This window comes from Puntigrus tetrazona, unplaced genomic scaffold, assembly GCF_018831695.1.
Source record: "Puntigrus tetrazona isolate hp1 unplaced genomic scaffold, ASM1883169v1 S000000003, whole genome shotgun sequence".
Lineage (NCBI taxonomy): Eukaryota > Metazoa > Chordata > Actinopteri > Cypriniformes > Cyprinidae > Puntigrus > Puntigrus tetrazona.
In genome coordinates, this window is record NW_025047683.1 from 433,250 (window position 1) to 455,415 (window position 22,166).

Here is a 22,166-nt window from a genome sequence, read left to right on the forward strand (position 1 = left end):
TAGTCTTATTGCATTTAAAGGTTTTGGTTCACGTCCTTACATCACCGTTACTGATTCATCATGCAGCTCAAAGCATTATGGGTATTTCTTCTGATTCATCAACACAGTTTCACTGTTGATCCAAAATAGACCCAATACCCAGGACAAAGTGTCTGAGTGAATGTGGTCTGGACTGTGTGGATGAGTCTCATTGTGTCAGAGACGCTGAAGAAGGACAGAGTTCCTGCGCTCTCATCCACATAAACTCCTACTCTGTAGATATCATTATCATACTTTCCTGTTCTTCTTCTGATGATGATGATGGGCTTCACAGGGAGATGAGTCACTATCTTATTGTGTCTAAAAAAGTATCTCTCAGGATAGCAGAACAAAGTCCAGGACTGATCATTAGCTCCAAACAAACACTCTTCACCCGGTCCCTTCCTGCTGATGTTCTTATATGACACTGATATAGACACACGTCCACTCCACTCAGTCTCCCAGTAACAGCGTCCACACACTCTCTGTCTACACAACACCTGACGATACACATCAAATCTGTCTGGATGATTACGGTACCTTTGAGACTCAAAATGATTTGTGACTTCTCTGTTCTCCTCAGACAGAATGAGACGAGTGTGTGCTGTGTTTGGATCCAGTGTGAAAAAACTGACCCCTGAACACAAAAACAGAGACATTAAAAACACAACAATCGCTACAGCTGTGTGTGTGTCTGTGAATAAGAGTGTGTGTGCACCTGGTATTTATTATGTTGTAGGAACCAAATGGCCCAACAAGGATAGGAATACCGGTAAATTTTGACACTGGGGTGTAGAACAATAACACATATAGTCTGTACAGTATAAAAACCATTACACCTATGAAACATGGAAACCCAACGTGTGTGTGTGTGTGTGTGTGTAGACATACATTTCTTCAATCCTGCTGTAATCCTGGATTCTCCTCCATGATCAACACTAGAAAACAGACAGAGTCAATCAGCAAACTGTTGCTATGCAGTTGCTAAGACACTCAGTGTGGTTTCTAGGTTGTTATTATGTAATGTCTAGGATGTTCTGGGTGGTTGCCAGGCTGTTGCTGTGTAGTTGCTAGGGCACATGGTGCTAGTAAGGCTATGTCTTGATACAGAATTGATTGATTGATTTGAGCAGAATTGAGTGAAAGAGCTGTTTATTACACACTGTATACTGTAGGATCATTGATAACTACACACTTGATGTCTTGTGATAGGCTTGTTTTAGTATATTTCTAAATGCGTCTTGCATCGGCAAATCCTGGCATTCTTTTATAATACATTGTAAGAGGTTTAGTATCATCTTAATGTCAAATGTGAAGAGCATATTGTGACAAGCGTCCCGAGAGCTAGTCAGCGTGGCCCGGGTAACCAACGCCGTGCACCTGGCAGCACTCTTCATCAGGAGATCGGTCACACCTGCAACTTGTTCCGGCTGGGCTATAAAGTCCCACATGAAAGAACAGCGGTTTGAGCAATGACTCCATGCTGAACAAACTCTTTGTCTCTTTGACTCCAGATAGCAGCGTGTGATAGCAGCGGTCTCCTCACAAGAGCACCCACGGACCCACCCGAGTCTGAACTATGACATGAAAATTGTCCTGAAGCCCGGCTGAACCTGTAATATTTCGCAGATAAGAATTGATAGCAAGGAAGAAAAGCGTCACATTTCTGGCAAAAAATACAATTGGCTGGCACCAGTTCCTTTTCATCCAGAAATGTAGAACCCGTTGGCAGTATGGACAAACAAATTGCATCTATATATAAAAATCAGGATACGCCTTCTAATGTCTCGGTCATGAGCAGAAGTGCTTCACAAAAATAAACAGAAAAAGTCAGCAAATAATTTATTTCCCCTGGCCTCATTATGACAATTACTTGGTTTTGCAGCAAGCTTTATTGTGTGTGTTTTAACACAAACTCTTTCAGCACTCGCTTCATGCCATTAGTCTAGGAGCACCTCTGTAAGGCGCAACAGGCCCAACAGTGGCATTACAACCAGGCAGCCCAACCTCTGGAGTCCCAGTCCGAAGTCCAAGTAATGGTCCTCGTTCCAACCACTGGCTGGAAGTTCCTGGCCACCTGGCAAGGGCCCTATACCGCGATGGAAATGATTGGGTCAGTAACATACCGCCTGCATCAGCCGAGTCAACGCCGATTGGACCAATTATACCATGTCAACCTGTTGAAAAGATGGGAAGGGAACCAAGGCCAGCTTGCTGCCCTTGCCACCTCTGACCTCTGGTTGTGGACATCAACCTCCATCCCTCGGCTGCCCAGAAGAGGGAGCTACTGATCAGTCAGTTCTTTGACGTATTCTCCCCCCATCCAGGGTGGACCAAAATCGAACACGACATTCGGATGGCCCCAGGACTCAACGTCCGGCAACAGCCCTACCGCATCCCTGAGGTTCGTCAGCAGGCTATTTGAGGACGAAGTCCAACAATTGAACTTCTTTTTCTGATTTTTCTGATCACATATTTTAGTTATTTTAGAGGAAACAGAAAGGCTTTTACAGTTTATTGCAGTGAAAAATTGTCTTATTGTTTCATTAAGTAGCCTATTTTAAAGAAAATGTGTAGCCTAAATCTTAGCATTTTCTTCAATTTGTAGCCTATCCTTCAAATAGTGGTACTTTCTAGAGTGCTTTAGAGATGCCTTCACATGACATTAACACCTCCATGTAAGCAGATGCAGTTATACAGACTTATTCAATCAGGATACTGAACTGTTCGGCCACCGATTCCAGTAGTGTGTGCATAATAATATTGAAGTAAGCACATCTTTGATCATTGTTATATTTTATCATATGTAATATTTTTCATAAGCCAATCTATTTAATTTTGGTCTAAATTCTCTGTAATGACTTTGTTATTTCAGTGCTTCTCTATGAAGTTGAATATTTCATGTAACAAAAGCATAGCTGAAAATGCACTGTTTTACTTCATTCATTTATATCGCTCCAGAAAAAAAAAAGAGTTTGTATGCATGGGTCAGAGTATGTAGGTGCATAAATTGTCCTGTCAAGTTTGTTTTTAGAAATCCCACTTTTGCACAGTGGCATATGCATCTTTTATCCCTGTTTTGTGCACACACACATTTTAAAAAATGAAGGTGTCGGTGGAATACCAGCAGAATTTGACAAAACAATTGGGGTGTAATCTGAAAATACATTTTTAAAGTTTTACAGGAAAGCTATAAAGTTCTACCAAACTGTTGTCAACAAGCAGTGTTCTCTTTGATCCCAAAAAAGGAGATCTTTGTCTGCTAAAAAAATGGAGACCAGTTACTGTTTTATGCTCCGATTATAAAATATTATAGTGTTTAGCAAATAGACTCAAATGTGTTCTTGATGTGTTAACACAGAACACAGAAATCAAACATATTGTATACCAAAAGGTGTACTTATGATAATTTGTTTTTAATTAGGGATTTTATGGATTATGCTGGTACTGTATATATTTAATATAATTAATTCATTATTGATGTTGATACCCGATACAAGCATCCCTAATAATAGTGTTGATGTGAGACTTGAAAAAAAGACCAAAAGTGAGGACCAGGGTGACTCTGATAGTGGCAGTGAATCAGATTCTAGCTTCTCACTTTTATAGAGTGATTGTGTGACATTATATTGAATTGTTTTTAAATTAATGAAAAATAGGAGCAAAAGTAAAGAGTATTTTCCTGACCTCAATTTATTAAGAAGGCAAGGCTTCTGATGACTGAAGGTTACTTTACCAACAAGGAGGTGTACCAGTTAAAGAAATTTGTGAGAAAACTTAATATTGAATTAAGCAATGACAGAGGTGAATAGAGCTGATTTGTTGATCCTTTGTGTTTTATTTTTATCATTAATGAATGAAGTTTACTCTCGGTAGAGAAGAATTGCTTTATTTTTATTTATTTGTTTTTAGGTACCCTCAATTCAATCCTACAGATTTGTATTGATATTGGGAAGCGATTTTAATTGTATGGAAGAAAACATTTTACGGAATCTAATTGAACCTCAAGGCCTCTCTCAAAAGAGACTAAAAGTCATTAAAAGATTAATTACGTGATATATGAAGACATGTCAATGGCAATCTAAGACAATATACATAGTCTCATACCTGTTACAATGTTCTGTCTTTAGCTAGGTTGGATAGATTTTACAGTTAAAACATCAATGTGGTATTTTAGCAAGTGTTTTATTGTCCCTGTTAGCTTTTTTGGTCATAGAATGGTCTGCTGTTAATTTTGTTTAATGTTTTTTTAATTTTGATTAGATTGTGGATCACTCTAGATAATCGTAATTATCTTATCAAAACTTTATCGGCATTCGGTTTCTGCCAAGATTTTGTACAAATGATTAAGACGCTGTATAATAATGTATGTATTGAAAGTGTGCATATATGTATATAAATATATATATATATATATATATATATATATATATATATATATATATATATATATATATATATATATATATATATATATATATATATATATATATATATACTTTATATTGTTACATCCCTAGGATGTATATGAATAGTTATTGTATAATCTGCCCTTTTGGGTGTGGCTTTGTGCTCTGTGCGTGTGTGTGTGCTCTCTCACTCTCTCTTTGCTTTTAGTTGTCAAAGTGCCTACAGATGATCCTCATCAAGGTGCTACAGACGGTGCTGCTACAAAAGAGCAGAGTGAACCTGGCATGGAAAGGCACACTTCTCCCCTGCTCCAGACTTGAATGTCTTTTTTTCTACAGTTGAAACTATTTGTTGTAAAGTAGACCTGTGCAAGCTACCAGCTTGGTGACCTCTTCAGTGAGTAAGCTAACCATTGGGTTCTGTTGCATTATCAGTGTGATTTGTCATAAGTTAAGATTTACTTTATTACTCCCTTGTTAGACATACTAACAGGTACTGTGAGTATTTTTGTTTGGTTTATGGTAAATGGAAAGCTGTAGGGGGAGAGTGCCATTTGATTTTTGAATCTGTTTGTCCTTGTTCTGACTAGTGAGGGAGTGGAGGAAAGCATTTGATGTTTATTTCTTTTCTTTTACCTGGTTAGGTTATTTAGTACTCCTCCCTTTAGTTAGATTCTGTTTTGTTTGTTATTTTGGCCTGTCCCTCCCCTGAATACTTTTTATTGCTCTCCTGTTTTGTTTTGTAATTTAAATTGCTTGTTAAAATAAACTTGCTTGCTTGAAAGTAGTGGTTGTGGTTGTTGTTTCAATTCTGGGGCAGAGGATTGAGGTGATCCCTACACTTTTTTTTTATTTTCACAAGTTAATTTGTTACTTCCACTCCTACCCCTAGACTGGGAGTTTGGGATCGTAACAATATTTACTAAGGAACTGAAAAGGAAAAATCTAAAACCTTCCTGCTAGACATACTTCAGTTTGTCCAATGAGCAGGTTGAGTCCTCCAGTTTTTCAGAGAGCAGCTTCACTCCTGAATCTCCAGGATGATTGTAGCTCAGATCCAGCTCTCTCAGGTGTGAGGGGTTTGAAGTCAGAGCTGAAGACACATAACCACAGCCTTTCTCTGTCACCATACAGCCAGACAATCTGAAAAATGGGAATTGCCTTTAGTGTATTGCTCCTATCCATTATTGAAGAAACCTCTTTCTGTCTTTTTGTTCTTAAAGGTTAAATAATTCCTGAATAGTCTTGGGTAGCCAGACCTTCAGACTGACAAATGAAGGTCTGGAATTAATAGTTTTCATGCGACATCACAGCCTTATAGGAACACTCATCTGGGGCACAAATTTATTTTGTGCATTATTATTTTGATATAATAATTTGATTATTATAATTCATTTTGTTTCATATTAAATGATTTCCCATAGAAATTCATTAGAAGGAAATCACTGAACCGCAGATTACATTCATATTCCGGCCTCATCTGCTTAGATATGTAAACTATGCATTATTAATATGGTGATTACTGAATTTAATCTTTTATTATTATCATTTTAAATATATCATGACCCTTTAAGTGTTTCTACAATGTTTTATCGCACTGTTTAATGATTTAAATATTGTCGCAGGTGCTTCATATGGATTGCAAATGGTTAATCCTTTCGACTTTGTTCACATACCTTTTGTTTCGTTGATTTAATGATCTAAATATTTGCGGGTGTGAAACAGATGGAAAACTAACATGCTTGTCCTGCAGTTCTATAGATGGTTTCCCACAAGGTCTTCGAACAGGTCACATGACTAAAAACTATGAATATATGGCAGAGTTTATTGACCAAGGCCTGTCCACCTCGAGAGTTTAGTTACATTAGGAATGTTCTGCTGCACTCTGTACAGTTATTAGCTGTTTGTTTGAGTTATTAGGATGGCCAATCAAATAAAGGGTAGATGTTTGATGCTTGTTGAGTTTGTTTACAGGATGTGGTTGTCACAGTCGTGAATAACTGAACCGAATTTCTATCAGATATTTGTTCATACCGTGTCCGTACATTTTCAAAGTAAGCAGTTAGATACTCTTTTCATACATCCATTTTTCTTTTATGCTAAATGTTCCATGGAGATATTTTGTCAATTTCTTACCATAAATATCAAAACATTATTTTTGATTTGTACTATGCATTGCTAAGGACTTTTAGACAGCTATAAAGGTAATATTCTTTTTCATGCTCATAATTTCTTAAATGGCAGATTTTCAAATATTTGTCGGTTGGACAAATATTGTCATATCCTAATAAACCACCCATCAATGGATATTCATTCAGCTTTAAGATGTTGTATAAATCCTAATATGGAACAAGTGACCCTTTGACTGGTTTTGTGGTCCAGGGCCACATATACTGTAAATAGACCTATAGCCGAACTGGATAATTCTATAAAATTGCATCACAAACTTTACAATTTGATAACACGGTTTGCTTATGTGTTTTATTGAAAGCCTTTACCTCAGAATCTCCAGATGACAGTTTGGACTCTTCAGTCCTTCAGAGAGCAGCTTCAATCCAGAATCCTGCAGGTCATTGTTACTCAGGTCCAGCTCTCTCAGGATGTTTGAATTTGAGGATTGTAAAACTGAAGATAAACTTTCACAAGACTGAGCAGTGAGTTTGCATCCACATAGCCTGTGTAAAGAACAAGACAAACTATCTTTATAAAACAACTGTTATAGGAAGAATGGATTCCATTGTAGCAGGTTTGCATTATTTTTAAATTAACAAAAAAAAACAAAAACATTTTTTCTTGATTATGCCTTGTTGGTATTCTGCTAATAAACAATTTATGTAATTTTACACACGTATTTGTTTATCATTAATGCATTGGCTGCAGTTGTTAAGTTAATGCACTGTTGGCATGCTCGAAAACTTATAGCTTGAATAGCTTGTGGTCCATTAAACTGCAAAATAACTGCTCTGCCTTCTTGCTATTATTTTGTCTTTATTTTTATTTATAACATCAACAGAGTTAATCTGTCATGTATGAGAGGAGGATAATGGTGTACCAGCCATTAAATATGTGGGACACCAACTTTTCAATTTCCATAATTAATTTGATGAATTTAATGAGTTATCTGAGTTAGAGTGTTGTGAGTCCTGAAAATGTACAGGTGTGAGTTTGATTACAGAATGCCTTGATCACACAAGTAAATATCTGAACCGGTATTTATTCATACCATGTGTGTATGTTTGAAAAATAAGCAGTTAAATACTCTTTTCATACATGTGTTGTTGGATTTATTACTGTAATATTAAATGTTTGCTAGTTACTTTGAAGTGTTTAATGTGAGTTTTTCACTTTGCTTTATCTGATAGCTTTAGGATAATGTCTAAATCTTAATTTTGAAAAAGTGACCCTTACGACTGGTTTTGTGGTCCAGGGTCACATATAAATAAAAATGAACTGTATAATTGTATAAAATTACATCACATATTTTACAATTTGATAACATGGTTTGCTTATGTGTTTTACTGAAAGCCTTTACCTCAGAATCTCCAGATGACAGTTTGGACTCTTCAGTCCTTCAGAGAGCAGCTTCACTCCAGAATCCTGCAGGTCATTGTTACTCAGGTCCAGCTCTCTCAGGATGTTTGAGTTTGAGGATTGTGAAACTGAAGACAAACGTCCACAAGACTGAGCAGTGAGTTTGCATCCACATAGCCTGTGTAAATAACAAGACAAACTATACTGACAAACTATAACAAGACAAACTATACTGACTCACTGAAGAGGTACATACAGAACTAACAGCTCTGCAGTGATTTTAAGAGAAGAAAACCGGGATGATTCATTGGAATTTGATCTTATTTGTAGCTTTGCACACATTTTAAACAGGTATGTGTATAAATGTTTGTTTTCAATTCTGTTGAGAGGATGCATAGTTATACAGAATGGTCTTTAGAATTTGTCTTCCACAACTTTCCTGTTCACTCCCAGAAATATGATTCTGTGATATTTAGCCATTTTATTCAAAAACACATGCTAAATCATAAACGTGATCAAGTTTTTAAAATGGAGTGATCTTCAGTGTTACTTACCGAACTGATCTGGATTCTTTAACCACAGGTAACAGATACTGAACAACTTTATCACCTTTTGTTTGTGTTCCAATAAACTGTTTTAGATCAAAAACATCCATCTTCTGCTCTGATGTCAGCAACACATAAACCAAAGTTGACCACTGTGAAGAGGAGAGTTTGGTTTCTCTTATTTCTCCAGATTTCAGATAATCCTGAATTTCCTGCATCAGTGAATCATTACCCAGTTCATTCAGACAGTGAAACAGGTTGATGGATTTCTCTGAACTTCCCAGATTTTTCCTTATCTTCTGTTTGAGGAACTGAATTGTTTTCTCTTTGTTGTAGGAGCAGCTTCCTGTCTGTGTCAGTAGTTTTCTTAAGAGAGTCTGACTAGACTCCACTGAGAGACCCAGAAGAAACCTCAGGAAAAGATCCAGGTGTCCATTCTTACTCTTTAGAGCCTCGTTCACAGCTCTCTGATGCAGCTCAGAGAGTGAATTATATTTATTCTGGTAAAATATCTTGGACAACAAACTGTGTTTGGTTTGGTCGAAAACATTTCTCTTCTTGTTTGTAAAAGACAGATGAACATATAGAGCTGCTAGAAGTTCCTGAAGGCTCAGATGAACGAAGCAGAAGACTTTCCCCTGAAACAAGCCCAGCTCCTCTCTGAAGATCTGAGTGCACAGTCCTGAATAAATTGATGCTTCTGTCACATCAATGTCACACTCTTTCAGGTCTTTATCATAGAAGATCAGGTTTCCTTTCACAAGCTGCTGAAAAGCCAGTTTCCCCAGTTTGAGGATCATGTCTTCATCTGTCACGTTCTTCTCATAGTCCTTCTCATGTTTGATGTTGGTCTGAAGGATCAGGAAGTTTGTGTACATTTGAGTGAGAGTCTTGGGAATCTCTCCAGTCTCTGCTCGACTCAAGATCTTCTCAAGAACAGTGGCTGAGATCCAGCAGAAGACTGGGATGTGACACATGATGAAGAGACTCCTGGAGGACTTCAGGTGTGAGATGATCCTATCGCCAAGACTCTGATCACTGATCCTCTTCCTGAAGTATTCCTCCTTCTGGGGTTCATTGAAGCCTGCATTACCTCTGTCACTCCGATGGATGCACTCAGAGGGGACGAGATCAGCTGCTGCTGGTCTGGAGGAGATCCAGATGAAAGCAGAGGGAAGCAGATTCCCCACAATCAGGTTCACCAGCAGCACATCCACGGAGGCTGACTCAGATATATTACACAGATTCACTTTACTCTTAAAGTCCAGAGACAGATGACACTCGTCCAGACCATCAAAGATGAACAACACTTTATATTCATCACTGGATATTTCCATTTCTTTAGTTTCAGGGAAGAAGATATGAAGAAGATCTAAAAGACTGAGTGTTCTGCTCTTCATCAAGTTGATTTCTCTGAAAGGAAGTGGAAATATGAGCTGGATGTCCTGATTCTCTTTCCCTTCGGCCCAGTCCAGCATGAACTTCTGCACAGAGACAGTTTTTCCAATGCCAGCGACTCCCTTTGTCAGCACAGTTCTGATGTCTTTGTCTTGTCCAGGTAAAGGTCTGAAGATGTCTCTGCATTTGATGGCTGTGTCCTCTGTTGCTTCTCTCCTGGATTGTTTCTCAATCTGCCTCACCTCATGCTCATTATTGATCTCTCCTCTCTCACTCTCTGTGATGTAGAGCTCTGTGTAGATCTCATTCAGCAGTGTTGGGTTTCTCTGCATCGCTGTTCCCGCACACAGAAACTCAAACTTATTCTGCAGATTTGATCTAAATGTGTCGAGGACTTCATGACTGTAAAATAAGCATAACAATTTATGTATTATGTTTGAGATCTGTTTGATATCTCTTATAGAAATGTTATACCTGAGAACAGGCCGTGTATCTCCTCTCTTAAAATCTAAAGTTAATATTGATAATATTGATATCGATAATATTGATATAATTTCATACAATGTATGTACAAAAACTGTTTACTTAAATTTGATAATATATGATAATATCACATATCAAAACATCATATAAGTGTCATACCTGAGTCCAGGCTGTAAATCTTCACTCTTAAACTTCATTGGCTCAATCATAGAGCAGTCACTCTTCATAGACACACAGCTGGGCTCTACTTCTCTGATCTCTTCTGATGAACTGAGCTGAAACAGAAAAGATGTAATCCGTTATAATCAAAATCATAGATAATGATCTTAATTTAAAAATTATTTTTTATAAAAAAAATAATAAATTGGTGTTTATGAGATCACATGACCCACTGACAGAGATGGCAGTTTGAGTTTGAATCTCCTAATCCATTTTCGATAAACCATTGGTTTATGTTATAGGCTTTGCTCAACTTCTAAATATGTGTTTTGTTAAATCCATTTACTCTTCTGAGATGGCTAAATGACAGCCTCTGCCATGCTCTCCAGAGAAAAAAATGACAGAAAGAGCTTGTTAATGAGAAGTTACAGTTCTGCATCATTCAGTAAATCAAGTGCTATGGGAGGTGCATTGCTTTCTCCTCTTTTCATCAGAGGTCTAGAAATGGCCACAGAATTGAGTTAGAGATTCACATGGTGGAACAGGATCTCAAAAATACTTGAAAATAATGAAATGCACTTAAATCAGAGTTAAAGGATTTGCTCTTACTCAGAGTCCATTTTATTACACACCACACAATACAGTCTTGCTACTTTAATAGGGAGAGACCAAGTACATTATTAGCACTATGGATTAAACAGATGGAATCCAGAGCAGTATATCTGCTATAAAGAGGAATGGCATCTTACAAACTCAAAATGAAGGTATAAATCTGGTCTTTAAATCTTACTATGAATAACTATATACCTCTTATTCTTCCCTAATTATCAACAAAATGTTCTCATCAAAATCCTTTCATCAGCGGTTTCCCCTCATTTCGCAATTGAAAATGGAATGCCAAAATCAGAATGTGCTAAGTTATTGTGCCAGAAGACCTTTGATAGGACAGAGTGGAGTTTCCTTTGGGTGGTTCTTGATCATGTAGGGGCAGGACAGGGATTTATCCGTATGGTTAAAACACTTTGCAATTGTTTTTCAGCACAGGTTCTTACAGGTTCCTTAGCATCTTCCTATTAGGGGCACTTGTCAAAGATGCCCATGCTCTTTACATTATCAGTGGAACCCTTAGCACAAACATTACAGCAAACTTTATTTATCCAACCAATTATCTGCATAAATACCTCACACAAAATTTCTCTCTATGCTGACAATATTTTTCTCTTTGTTTCTAATATTTTTGTGTTCATTCCTGAGTGCTTAAACATTTTTAACATATTTGGTAGTCTTTCAGGTTAATAAAATAAATTGGAATAAATCTGCTCTAATGCCTCTGAATGAGGCAGCTAGACAAGAATCTAATAGTTTACCTCCACTGAACCCCATAATCAAACATTTCACATATTTCTTCACAAGTCTGTAATTGCCTAATTTTGAATGACATAATTTAGTCTTTCAGATTCAGACTCTTCTGTTCCATGGGGGTGCTCTGGAAGTGAATATTATCCCTCCAGTTCAATTACAAGATCTGTTCTTCTCAGATCCTTAAAGAAAAGCTATGGGCTGATTATGCTATATTTACTTGAAGCATGGAAAAAGGTTGAGAAAATTAAGAGTGAACTGTTTTTTTATACTAAGTGAACTCCATTATGGCAAAATAATTGTTTATGAACTGGCAACAAACCCTTTGTTTTTAAAACCTGGTGGAGTTTATACACTGAATGACATTTATTGTGGTGGTTCCTTTTTAAAAATTAGTATGTTCTGTTCTTTCGGATTTCATGCATTTGTCCCATATTTGTTGTTGCGTCCTTCATATTTGTTGTCTTCTGTTGTTGTTTTCATGTACCATGTGCTCTGTGTGACCTCCTTTCTGTCTTTTGTTAATTATGCCATCATGTTCAGGTGTGTGTTCAATTATGTCATTATGTCTCCCCAATATAAGTTCCTGTTTGTGTTAGTGTTCATCGTCTGGTTTTTCTGTCTGCCTGCCTGCCTGCCTGCCTGTAGCAGTGTTATTTGCTCTATTAAGATTATTTTCTCATCGAGTCCTCTTTCTTCCCTGAACCACACACCATCACCGTCGTGGTTGGAGGATCCCTCACCTCGTCGTGATAACCTCTGGGTCCTTGGTCTGTCGTCGACCATCGCCGCCTCAAGAGATTCTCTCCTCCGGCTACACCTCAGTCCTCTGGCCTTCACATTTCCGCATTGGTCGCCGGTGCTCACGGCGTCGCCTGTTCTTCTGTGTCACCTTGCTCTTCGGCTCTCTGTCTCTGGCTCCTCCACAACATGCTCCGCTGCCATCGGTCCCATCGGCCCCATGGAGTCAATGGCCATTCCTTCTCCATGGCTCCTCCCTCCGTAGGTTCCACCGTGGATCTTCTGGGCTGTGCTCTGGATACCAAGGATCTCCTCCTGCTCCAGACTTCTCCTGTCTCTTCCCTGGCTCCTCCCTCCGTCCGTTCCTCCCTGGACTTATTACTGTTCATTACTGACTGGGGGTTTGCCAAGGTTTTTGTTTTCTCTGTTTTGTTGTTACTTTAGGTGCAAGATTGCACCTTCCGGGAGGGGGGTGTAATGTCACGTATTTGGACTCTTCTGTTGTTTTTTTCATGTACCATGTGCTTTGTGTGACCTACTTTCTGTCTTTTGTTAATTATGTCATCATGTTCAGGTGTGTGTCCAATTATGCGTAAGATTAAAAACTATTAAGATTATATTCTTGTTGAGTCCTCCTTCTCCCTTAACCACACCGTGACAGCATTTAAATATCCCTTAAAAAGCCACAGTTTTTTTCTATTGTTAGACAATTCCAGTAGAACGTTCGAAGCTGCCAAAAAGACTTATTTAGGAATTATGGATAGAACTATCCATTGAACCGTGAACTGATTTGTTTCTAAAAGTTAAACTAAATCTGAATAAAAATATTGATCTCTTTATGATTTTATTTCTATAAGAGAAAAGTTTTATTGTGTTCCTCAAAGTACCTGCAGGCTGGAGAATACTCTTCATCTCCAGATGTTTGTGTTTCATTCATGATGGATGTGAACAGTTTGATCTTCAACACTGACTCTAGATGGAAATGACAAACAATCACAAAAACTACACTAAACGATTAAACATCTTTAATTAAATTATTCTATTAAACATTTTAAGTTAAAGAACTATGTTTATCTGAAATAACTTTACATTTACATTCACTTTTATATTATTCTCATGTCGTTCATCTCAATCTCAAGTCAAGTTCAGATGGCGTTGATTAAATTGCTGTGATTCACTAGTTATGTCAATATTTCATGATGGTTTTAATTGGTCAGTTTGATACAGGTCTGTTGATAATACTGTACTGTATGAAGGAGAATAATTCTCCTTTAGACAATTTACAATTTTTTATTTCTCTGACAAATGCTTATGCTTATTTGTATATTTTATTTTTAAACTAAACAATGATACTGTAAACTTACATTCACAGTGTATGTATCATACTTAAATGATATAACATCAAGATCAGCATAAATGATCACACTGCTATATTAGTCCTTTCAACAGAAAAGATGTAGTCCTGTATTTCATGTTATGTGTCAGCTTGATCACTGAGTCATTAAATAATAAAATAAATACAAAAAATCTCAATCAATGTTTGATGGCTGTTAGCTTTGCTGTATTTAAATGAAATTTCCATTAAATAATTAACAATTATACATTGTCACAAACTAAGAAAAGTCCACATGGGGTTTACATGGGTTTATCTATTAATAAAAGTAGAAGTGAATCTGAGAGATGATACTTTTATTTACACTTTTTACACACATTTATATAAAAGTTAAAAAAGAAACATCTTACAGTCTTATAAATCCTGTTTATTCATATTTGATCATGTTTCATGATTAAGACAGTATTTAATCTTTACTTACATGAATAAGGAAGTGTCTTTCTGCTCCACAGCTGAAGACTTGCTTTGATCAAAACGTTCAGTTTCTCAAAACGTCTTTGCTTTCTCATTATGTTCATGTGTTGTCTCACATCAGCAAATAAAACAGATTGATGAGCAGGTTTTTAAAATGGAGAAAATAATTCTCACGATCAACTGTAAACATCACACGTCTGTTTTTAACTTTCATTTCTTCAGCAGGGTTGTAGAACCTGTTTGGGCAGTGCCGAGGTTACGATGAGAAGCTGGTAATTTTCCAAATAAATGCAATCACAATAATAAATTTCACTATAGCTTTGTTCATTTAAAAATATATTTAACGTTTTTTCATGGTCAAATCGAGCCTAATTTTTCCCTCTTTCTATTGGTGCAAATTACATGCTTATCAAATTGATATTTCTATTACAAAAATAAAGATAAATACATATAGCACCAAATGTATCACTTTGTAAAATGAAAAGCATTTTTTACTGTTTTAATTATCTAATCATTTACAATTACGAATCGTTTTTGAGTAGCTGTGTCTCATTTAGAAGGCTGCGCCCTCTACGGGCTGCATACGTCACTGAGGATGTCTCATTTCAGAAAAGCTAGTAGGACACTCCAATCGACCTTGAAATCGTCCTTCTTTCACGTATTTGAAAATGCATGAGCTGCATCCTTTCGCTGCTAGAGATAACCCATGATTCTTTGCGTAGCCGTAAACAGCCGTCATAATTTAAATAATACCGGTGCCGGCGGATGTAAACACAAGCAGATGTGGTATACGTTACTTTAAATAACATAGCAAAAAAAATTTTTTAGCATCTTCCTTCTTTTTCTGTTAACATAATACTTCCTGTTTCCTTTTCCGTCCGTCCCTACGAAGGCTGTCTCGTTTAATTCTAGGTTGAGGACATCTACAGAAGCTTCGACCTCCGGATGATGCAGCCTTGTAAATGAGACACAGCTAGGGAGTACTTTTCCTTGGTTGTTGCTCATAACTACACATTAATGTAAATGAATGAAAGTTTCACCGATTCATCACTATGCAGAAAACATAAGTGAAGTGAAGCCCCAGTAGGTCTCTTCAGTTGAGAAGCGGAAAATGCAGACGTTTTACTTTCTCATGGCCTTCTCCTTGTGTGAATGTGAGTGACTCTCTTCCTTTTAAAGTGAATTTGGGCTGTTCTTACTCTGCTGTCTGCTCCGGGAATACCTTCGACACATGGTCTACTGGCGGAGCACTCTGGACAGCTGCGGATCAACGATAAGGACGATGGCGCCAACCTGGAGGTCAGATTTCTCATCTTGCCACTCTTCTGGTGGGTCTGGAGGTAAAACCAACTCTCTGTCTACTGATCATGGTTATTTTGTTTCTAGATGAGAATCACTGAATAGTAATATGGCCATCGTCGCTAACCCACATACAGGCTTTCGATCACAAAACATGTCTTAATAATTTGAGTCATATATATTTGTTTTCTATGAATGAGTAAGCAAAATTAATTTTTACATAATTTAAGTAAATACTCTAGCCTAAAAGAATAGCTACTAGGGGTGGCAAAATACACTCATGACACGGGTCAGTACGATTTTGGTATAACAGGGAAAAAGCAACAAATACTATTTTAAATAGACAGTAGTACTGAGCTAAAGTGACCATCGGCACACACACACACACACATCTTAGTGAGGACATTGCATAGACTTCCCTTAATTTTCTAGCAGGTTAACAGTATTTTCTATACTGTATATCCCTAACCAGACCCCTATCCTAAACCTACCGATCACAGACACATGTGCAGAAAAACAACTTTAGGCTGATTTATAATCCTAAAAGTGGCGACATTTATGACATACATGTGCACAAAGCTCCATTTGCACACTGTTGAGTGCATAAGTCTTTAAAGTATAGTCCTTTGTCAGTTTATGTGAGAGACGTGTCAGAATCATTTCTGTGGGCGCCCCCTTCTGGATTGGAGGGAATTGCTTGTATTCGTTGTAAGGCTGCATGCACTGAACTGAGATGACTTTACCATGACGGTTCAGTATGAATACATGTATTGTGCCAGAACTACTGGCTACTCAAAGAACGATTAGGTATTTTGGAGTTCTTTATTTGGTTGTTCCTGTCCTCATTTGTCATTACCAGTTCATTTGTGCCCAGTCGTGTTGTCCAAGTGTCTTAGTTTCCCTGATTGGATTTATATGCATTCTCTTTACCAGTGGTCTTTGTCTTGGATTAATGTTATTTTAGTGGAATATGTGTGTTGAAGCCATATATTTTGCAATCAAAAGAATCTTTACTCCTTCGTTGAGTGCTACTTCCTATAACCATGTCCCGTAACAGAATCCAAGACCTTAACAGAAGTGATGGAGGACTTTCCTTTCTACTCCTTCACCAGTGAATTCTACAAGCTAGTTGCAAAGGTTGGATCATGCGGTCCTGTTTCCATTCCTGTTTTCCACGGATCACGGCCGGGAGAACCATTCTAGTGTCTGCTCCTTGGAAGCGCCCTCTAGTGATTGGGGCGGTTTGCAGCCGACTGTGAAGTGGCTGGGATGAGAATCAGCACCTCTAAGTCTGAGGCCATGGTTCTCAGTCGGACAAGGTTGGCCTGCCCCCTTCAGGTTGATGAGGAGTTCCTGCCTCAGGTGGAGGAGTTTAAGTATCTTGGGGTCTTGTTCACGAGTGAGGGAAGGATGGAACGCAGTAAAGGAGCTTCTGCAGTAATGTGGTCTCTGTACTGGTCTGTCAAGGTGAAGAAGGAGCTGAGCCACAAGGTGAAGCTCTCGATTTACTGGTCGATCTTCGTTCCTACTCTCACCTATGGTCATGAGCTTTGGGTCATGACCGAAAGGATGAGATCCCGGATACAAGCGACCAAAATGAGTTCCCTCTGTAGGGTGGCTGGGCGCTCCTTAGAGATAGGGTGAGGAGCTCAGCCTGAAGGAGCTCAGAGTAGACCCAATGCTCCTTCACATCGAGAGAGAGGATGGCTTGGGCGATGGAGGTGTCCTGGGCAGTTTGGAAAATCTCCTCACCATCACAACCCCTACACTGAGAGGTTCTCTTCAGTGTGAACTATTAGGTGGCTAATAAGGTGACTTTTCTGTTTAAAACTCTTTCCACACTGAACACATGTGAAAGGTCTCTCTCCCGTGTGAATCCTCGTGTGAATCTTAAGGCTGTCTTTACGTGAGAAACTCTTCCCACACAGTTTGCAGGTAAAAGGTCTCTCTCCCGTGTGAATCCTCATGTGGGTTTTAAGGATTTTTTTCTCTGTAAAACTCTTTCCACACTGAGAGCATATTGAAGGTTTCTTTTCAGTGTGAATTTTCATGTGAACCTTAAAATATTCTTTCGAGAAACTCTTCCCACACAGTTTGCAGGTGCAAGGTCTGTCTCTAGTGTGAACTCTCATATGGACATTAAGATATTGTTTCCTTGTAAAACTCTTTCCACACTGAGGGCATATTGAAGGTTTCTTTTCAAGGTGAAATTTCATGTGCATTGCAAGGCTTCCTTTCTGATTGAAAATTTGTCCACATTTTTCGCAGGCGTAACTCTGAACTCTACTGTAGCAATGAAGGTTTGTACTCGGTGTAGTTTTGAGCTTTGTTTGGTGAGGAAGTCTTTCCAGTTGGTGAGCAACTAATCGATTCTTCTTCCGTTTTGAAATCATGCTGTTTTTTATTTCGATCCTTCTCTTGAGGTTCTTGACTCTCTTCTTTCAGTGCCATCAAGTCTGAGGTGAAAAGAGACAAATACAAATTAACATCAGTTTAATTCAGAACTCACTAATTTAGACACGAGGCGATAAGCGTCAGCAATGTTCGATTGCGATAATCATCCATTATTATGCACGAGCCTTAATCCTAGCAGTGTGATGCACATAAGAAGCAAATATCTTTGAAGAATCCCAGAACATCGTTCAACTTGACACTTTTTCTCTCTTTCCTCCATATTGTTAATACTGAATACAGGTGCAATGTATCGTAGATGATCCAAGATCCGTATGGACCAGTACCCAAGTGATTTTCGAATTAACTGTTATTATTTTATATAGTGCAACCATCATGAAGTTAACATTATCATTTGCACATGTTTTGTAGGCAGTTTACTTATGCAAACTGTTTTAGACCATTCAGATGAAAAAGCAATCGAATCGGGCCTAATTTTTAACATCTTTACATCATATCTAATGCTCAAACAATGTAAAGACATAAAAAAAACACTATTTCCATTAGGTTCATGTGAAGAAGATCCCACACACTACTCATCCTCGATCAACTCCTAAAGGTTCATTTACAGCCGATGAAAATCACAAAAGATCTTTTCTTTGGGGCACAATGATGTCTTTGATCTTTTTAAAAATGAAACCCAACCTGTTTGTTTCTCAGCATCTTCACGTTCAGCTCTGAATGTTTCTTCAATGTTCACGTCTTCACTCTCCTCTTTAATAAACGCCATCTTTATAAGTGTGTGTCACGTGGATCTCAGTCGCTTCAGGAGCTTTATTCTGTGTTTCTACACTTTGTCCTGTTTAAGATAGAATTAATAATATATAAATAATAATTAACAGAAAGAAAAACTACAAACTGAATCTCGGAGTGCGTGTCAATCAAACTCCTCAGTATTCAGAGACAAAATAACCTTAAATCTCACACACAGACACACACACACACACACACACACACACACACAAATGCAGCTCTTAAATGAATAAAACGAGTCTATATAAAATGTTCACATTTGCATTAAGATTAGTTTTCTGATTTGTTACATAGATTTCACTTTATATAATTAGTTTTAGTTGTTCTGTCAAATTAATTTCACGTCAGTGTTTGTTTACATTAATACTATAATTAGCGCGCGCTGTTTCCAGTGAATCAAAACAGTGTTTTTATGAAGCAATTGATTCAAACGACTCGGTTCTGAAAAGCTTCGTTTCTCCTTCACTGCTGACGGAAGCTATAAGTATTCATAAAATATATTTTTCATATCATAATTCATTTCACGGCTCTATATACAATTCTTTAAACGCGATGCGCTGACTTAAACTATTGAAAAGATTAAAAGCCCACACCTTTCTCTTGAGAAGAATCACAGACGCGGACTTATGACGTCACACCGCCGGAGCAAAATAAAAGTCTTTTTAAACAAAAACCACCAGATTTACTTTATTATTTACATTTATGATCTAAAGTTTATTCCATCTGAATACATTAATTTTAGCTTTACTTGCTGTGAATTTTATCAAAGGTCCATGACTGTGAAGAACATTAACAAACCTGTTTCCTATAAGGATAATGGTGATGCTTTTATATGAGCAACTTGTTTAAAAAACACACACACACACACACACACACACACACACACACACACACATATATATATATATATATATATATATATATATATATATATATATATATATATATATATATATATATATATATATATGATATGATTAAGGCTTAGCAAAAACGCTAAAAACAGGCAAAATGAATGAAAAATAAAAATATATATAAGATATTTGTTATTGTGTAGTTTATTCGCAAGTTAACGCAACTTAGCAAAAGTCAATGAAATATTTCCAATTCTGTTATCTGCGACGAAGTGCCACACGTTAGTTTTTTACGTTTTATTTTGTGTCACCATCCTTACTCATGTCTCAAAAAGGAAAACAGCAACCAAAGACAAAGAAAACCGTGTTCACGTGTGGATTCGAGGCGGTAAATATACAGTTCATAAAGGAAACATAGCTGAATGTAAGGAGACTAGATAATCAAAGCAAAGCGTCATGGGAAATGTAGTCCAGAGAAACAGACTAAACTAAGAAGAGTGTCCTCTGGTGGCTGTACATGGGCAGTCCAACAGAAACAGTAATTTCTCTAAATTTAATTTCTCAGGTGAACTAACAAGCTGTGGTCACTGAGGACTTGCATGACGGACGTGAAAATGATTAACTCTTATTAACCTCCATTTATCTTCAAATTAAGATATTTAGATAATTAAAAAATGTTGATTTATTGATTATGTACCATTTCTCTGCTTTTCTCATTATATATAAACGCAACAAATCCTAAAACGTACAATCAACATACTGCACAAAAATTCCGTCTCTTTATTTGGCATAAAGACACGATTAAACCAAAGGTGTTCCCGACATTCAATATCCTTCAAGCAGAAAAAGTACATTACCGTAAAAACTAAATCTCATTCTAAGTCATTAATTACTCAGGGAAATCTCATCAATGGTTTTAAAGTGTATTTCTTTGGTTTAAGGTACCAAAGTAAACAACAGTTATCTGCTTCCCAATTTAATATCGTCCCTTTTTGAAAACCTTTCTTTTTACATCAAGAAGAAAATATTTTAGAACTTGTTATTTGAAGGTTTAATAAACCGACTACTACAAAAAAAAAAAAATAACAAAAAAACACTTTTTGGTCTGGCGGTGTGACGTCATATCTCCGCGCCGCGCGCCTGTCAATATGCTTTTATTAAAATGTTTAAAGTGTTCGCGTTCAGTAGAAAGCGTCAGTGCAGTCTTTCCGTGCCTCGATCGAGGCGTGATGGCGAGTAATTAACGCTTGTTTTGGGGTGTCTTAAACATCGCCACCTCTTTGTTTGAATGATTTAAGAGCGGAAAGGGCAGACAGATCAAACATCATTTGAAGGTACGGAATCAAATTCACTGACTGCTGGTTTTAAATGAATGTAAAAGTACGAACAATATTAGCAGTTATATTTAATAGACACGCTTCAACAATCTCAATACCTCATTACTTAAGCAATATTATATCCGCAGTTGGGTATAAATAAAGATAGCTTTATGTATAATATATATATATATATATATATATATATATATATATATATATGTATGTATGCATGTATGTATGTATGATTTTGTAATTATGTTTTACAAATTTTCCATTTTATTTACAAGTGCACAGCAGTCAAATTAATGAAATAAAACCGCAGCCTTAGAAAGTAAAGCAAAAGCGTAAAGTAAAAACGCACTTAAATGCGCTTAATATTGTAAAAATTACCCAAATATTGAAGTATGAACCGCGAATGCGAAAATCTGACCGGATATTTCGATAGTTTCAATTAGAAAGTAGTGTTTGATTTAGGGCCTTTCCGGCATAACTGTATGTGCATTTAACCAGTTAATGGGAAAAGAATACATTCAAAATTAAATGTTTTTCTTTAAAGCAGCGCCTACGATAAGCATATGCTATGACGTATCGTTTTAGTAAAGACTCAAGAGAAAGAGAGCGTGTGACCTGTGGAGTGTCGGGGTGCCTCTGGGGCCAGTGTTGGGAATATTACTTTAATCGCGGTCGTTGTTCATATCACCGGGTGTTCCTGGGAGTTTCGTTCTGCTGGTTGGATTAGAGTTGGTGAACATCTGCTTACGAACTTCACATACTAATGATGTTCTACTGAGATCAGTATAAAACTACAGCGATCGGTGAGTCTTGATCTCAACATGAGAACCTGGCGAAGATCGACCTGGGCTTGGTGTGTCACGAGGGGAAAGAAAAGCTAGGTTTATTGTTTGAATAATAACTATCATTAACTGCATCACAATTCGTCTCTTGCAGAGCTATGCAGCTGCTGTTGAAAAGATGGCATTTATTGTACTGGAGCATGAAGACTTGAAGATCGAAGAAGAGTTCAGAGTCAAGCGTGAAGG

At 37.3% G+C, this 22,166-nt stretch overlaps 1 protein-coding gene and 1 long non-coding RNA gene across 2 annotated transcripts in view; both read right to left on the minus strand.

Moving 5' to 3' along the window:
- Positions 1–98: 98 nt before the first annotated feature.
- Positions 99–10,630, minus strand: LOC122331862 (NLR family CARD domain-containing protein 3-like). The gene is made up of 5 exons (XM_043229404.1): positions 10,544–10,630; positions 8,513–10,303; positions 7,960–8,136; positions 1,399–1,453; positions 99–695 (listed from the first exon to the last, which is right to left on the minus strand). Exons 1-5 carry the CDS (start codon positions 10,609–10,611, stop codon positions 99–101), a joined length of 2,688 nt encoding a protein of 895 aa, XP_043085339.1. The 5' UTR covers positions 10,612–10,630.
- Positions 10,631–10,635: 5 nt separating this feature from the next.
- LOC122331870 overlaps positions 10,636–22,166 on the minus strand; it is a 49,600-nt gene continuing 38,069 nt past the window's right edge. Inside the window, exons 2-3 of the long non-coding RNA XR_006248304.1 lie at positions 13,531–13,615; positions 10,636–10,659 (exon numbers count right to left, since the gene is read on the minus strand). This is a non-coding gene — a long non-coding RNA (uncharacterized LOC122331870). The remainder of the gene's footprint in view (positions 10,660–13,530; positions 13,616–22,166) is intronic.

Bases quoted from the DNA above. Each gene is read 5' to 3' on its own strand.
- LOC122331862 (XM_043229404.1), bottom strand. From the start codon at position 10,611: ATGAAGAGTGACTGCTCTATGATTGAGCCAATGAAGTTTAAGAGTGAA. The intron at 10,304-10,543 runs GTATGACACTTA...CTTATTTTACAG, and splicing joins GATTTACAGCCTGGACTCAG to TCATGAAGTCCTCGACACAT. The intron at 8,137-8,512 runs GTAAGTAACACT...TTATTTACACAG, and splicing joins AAAGAATCCAGATCAGTTCG to GCTATGTGGATGCAAACTCA.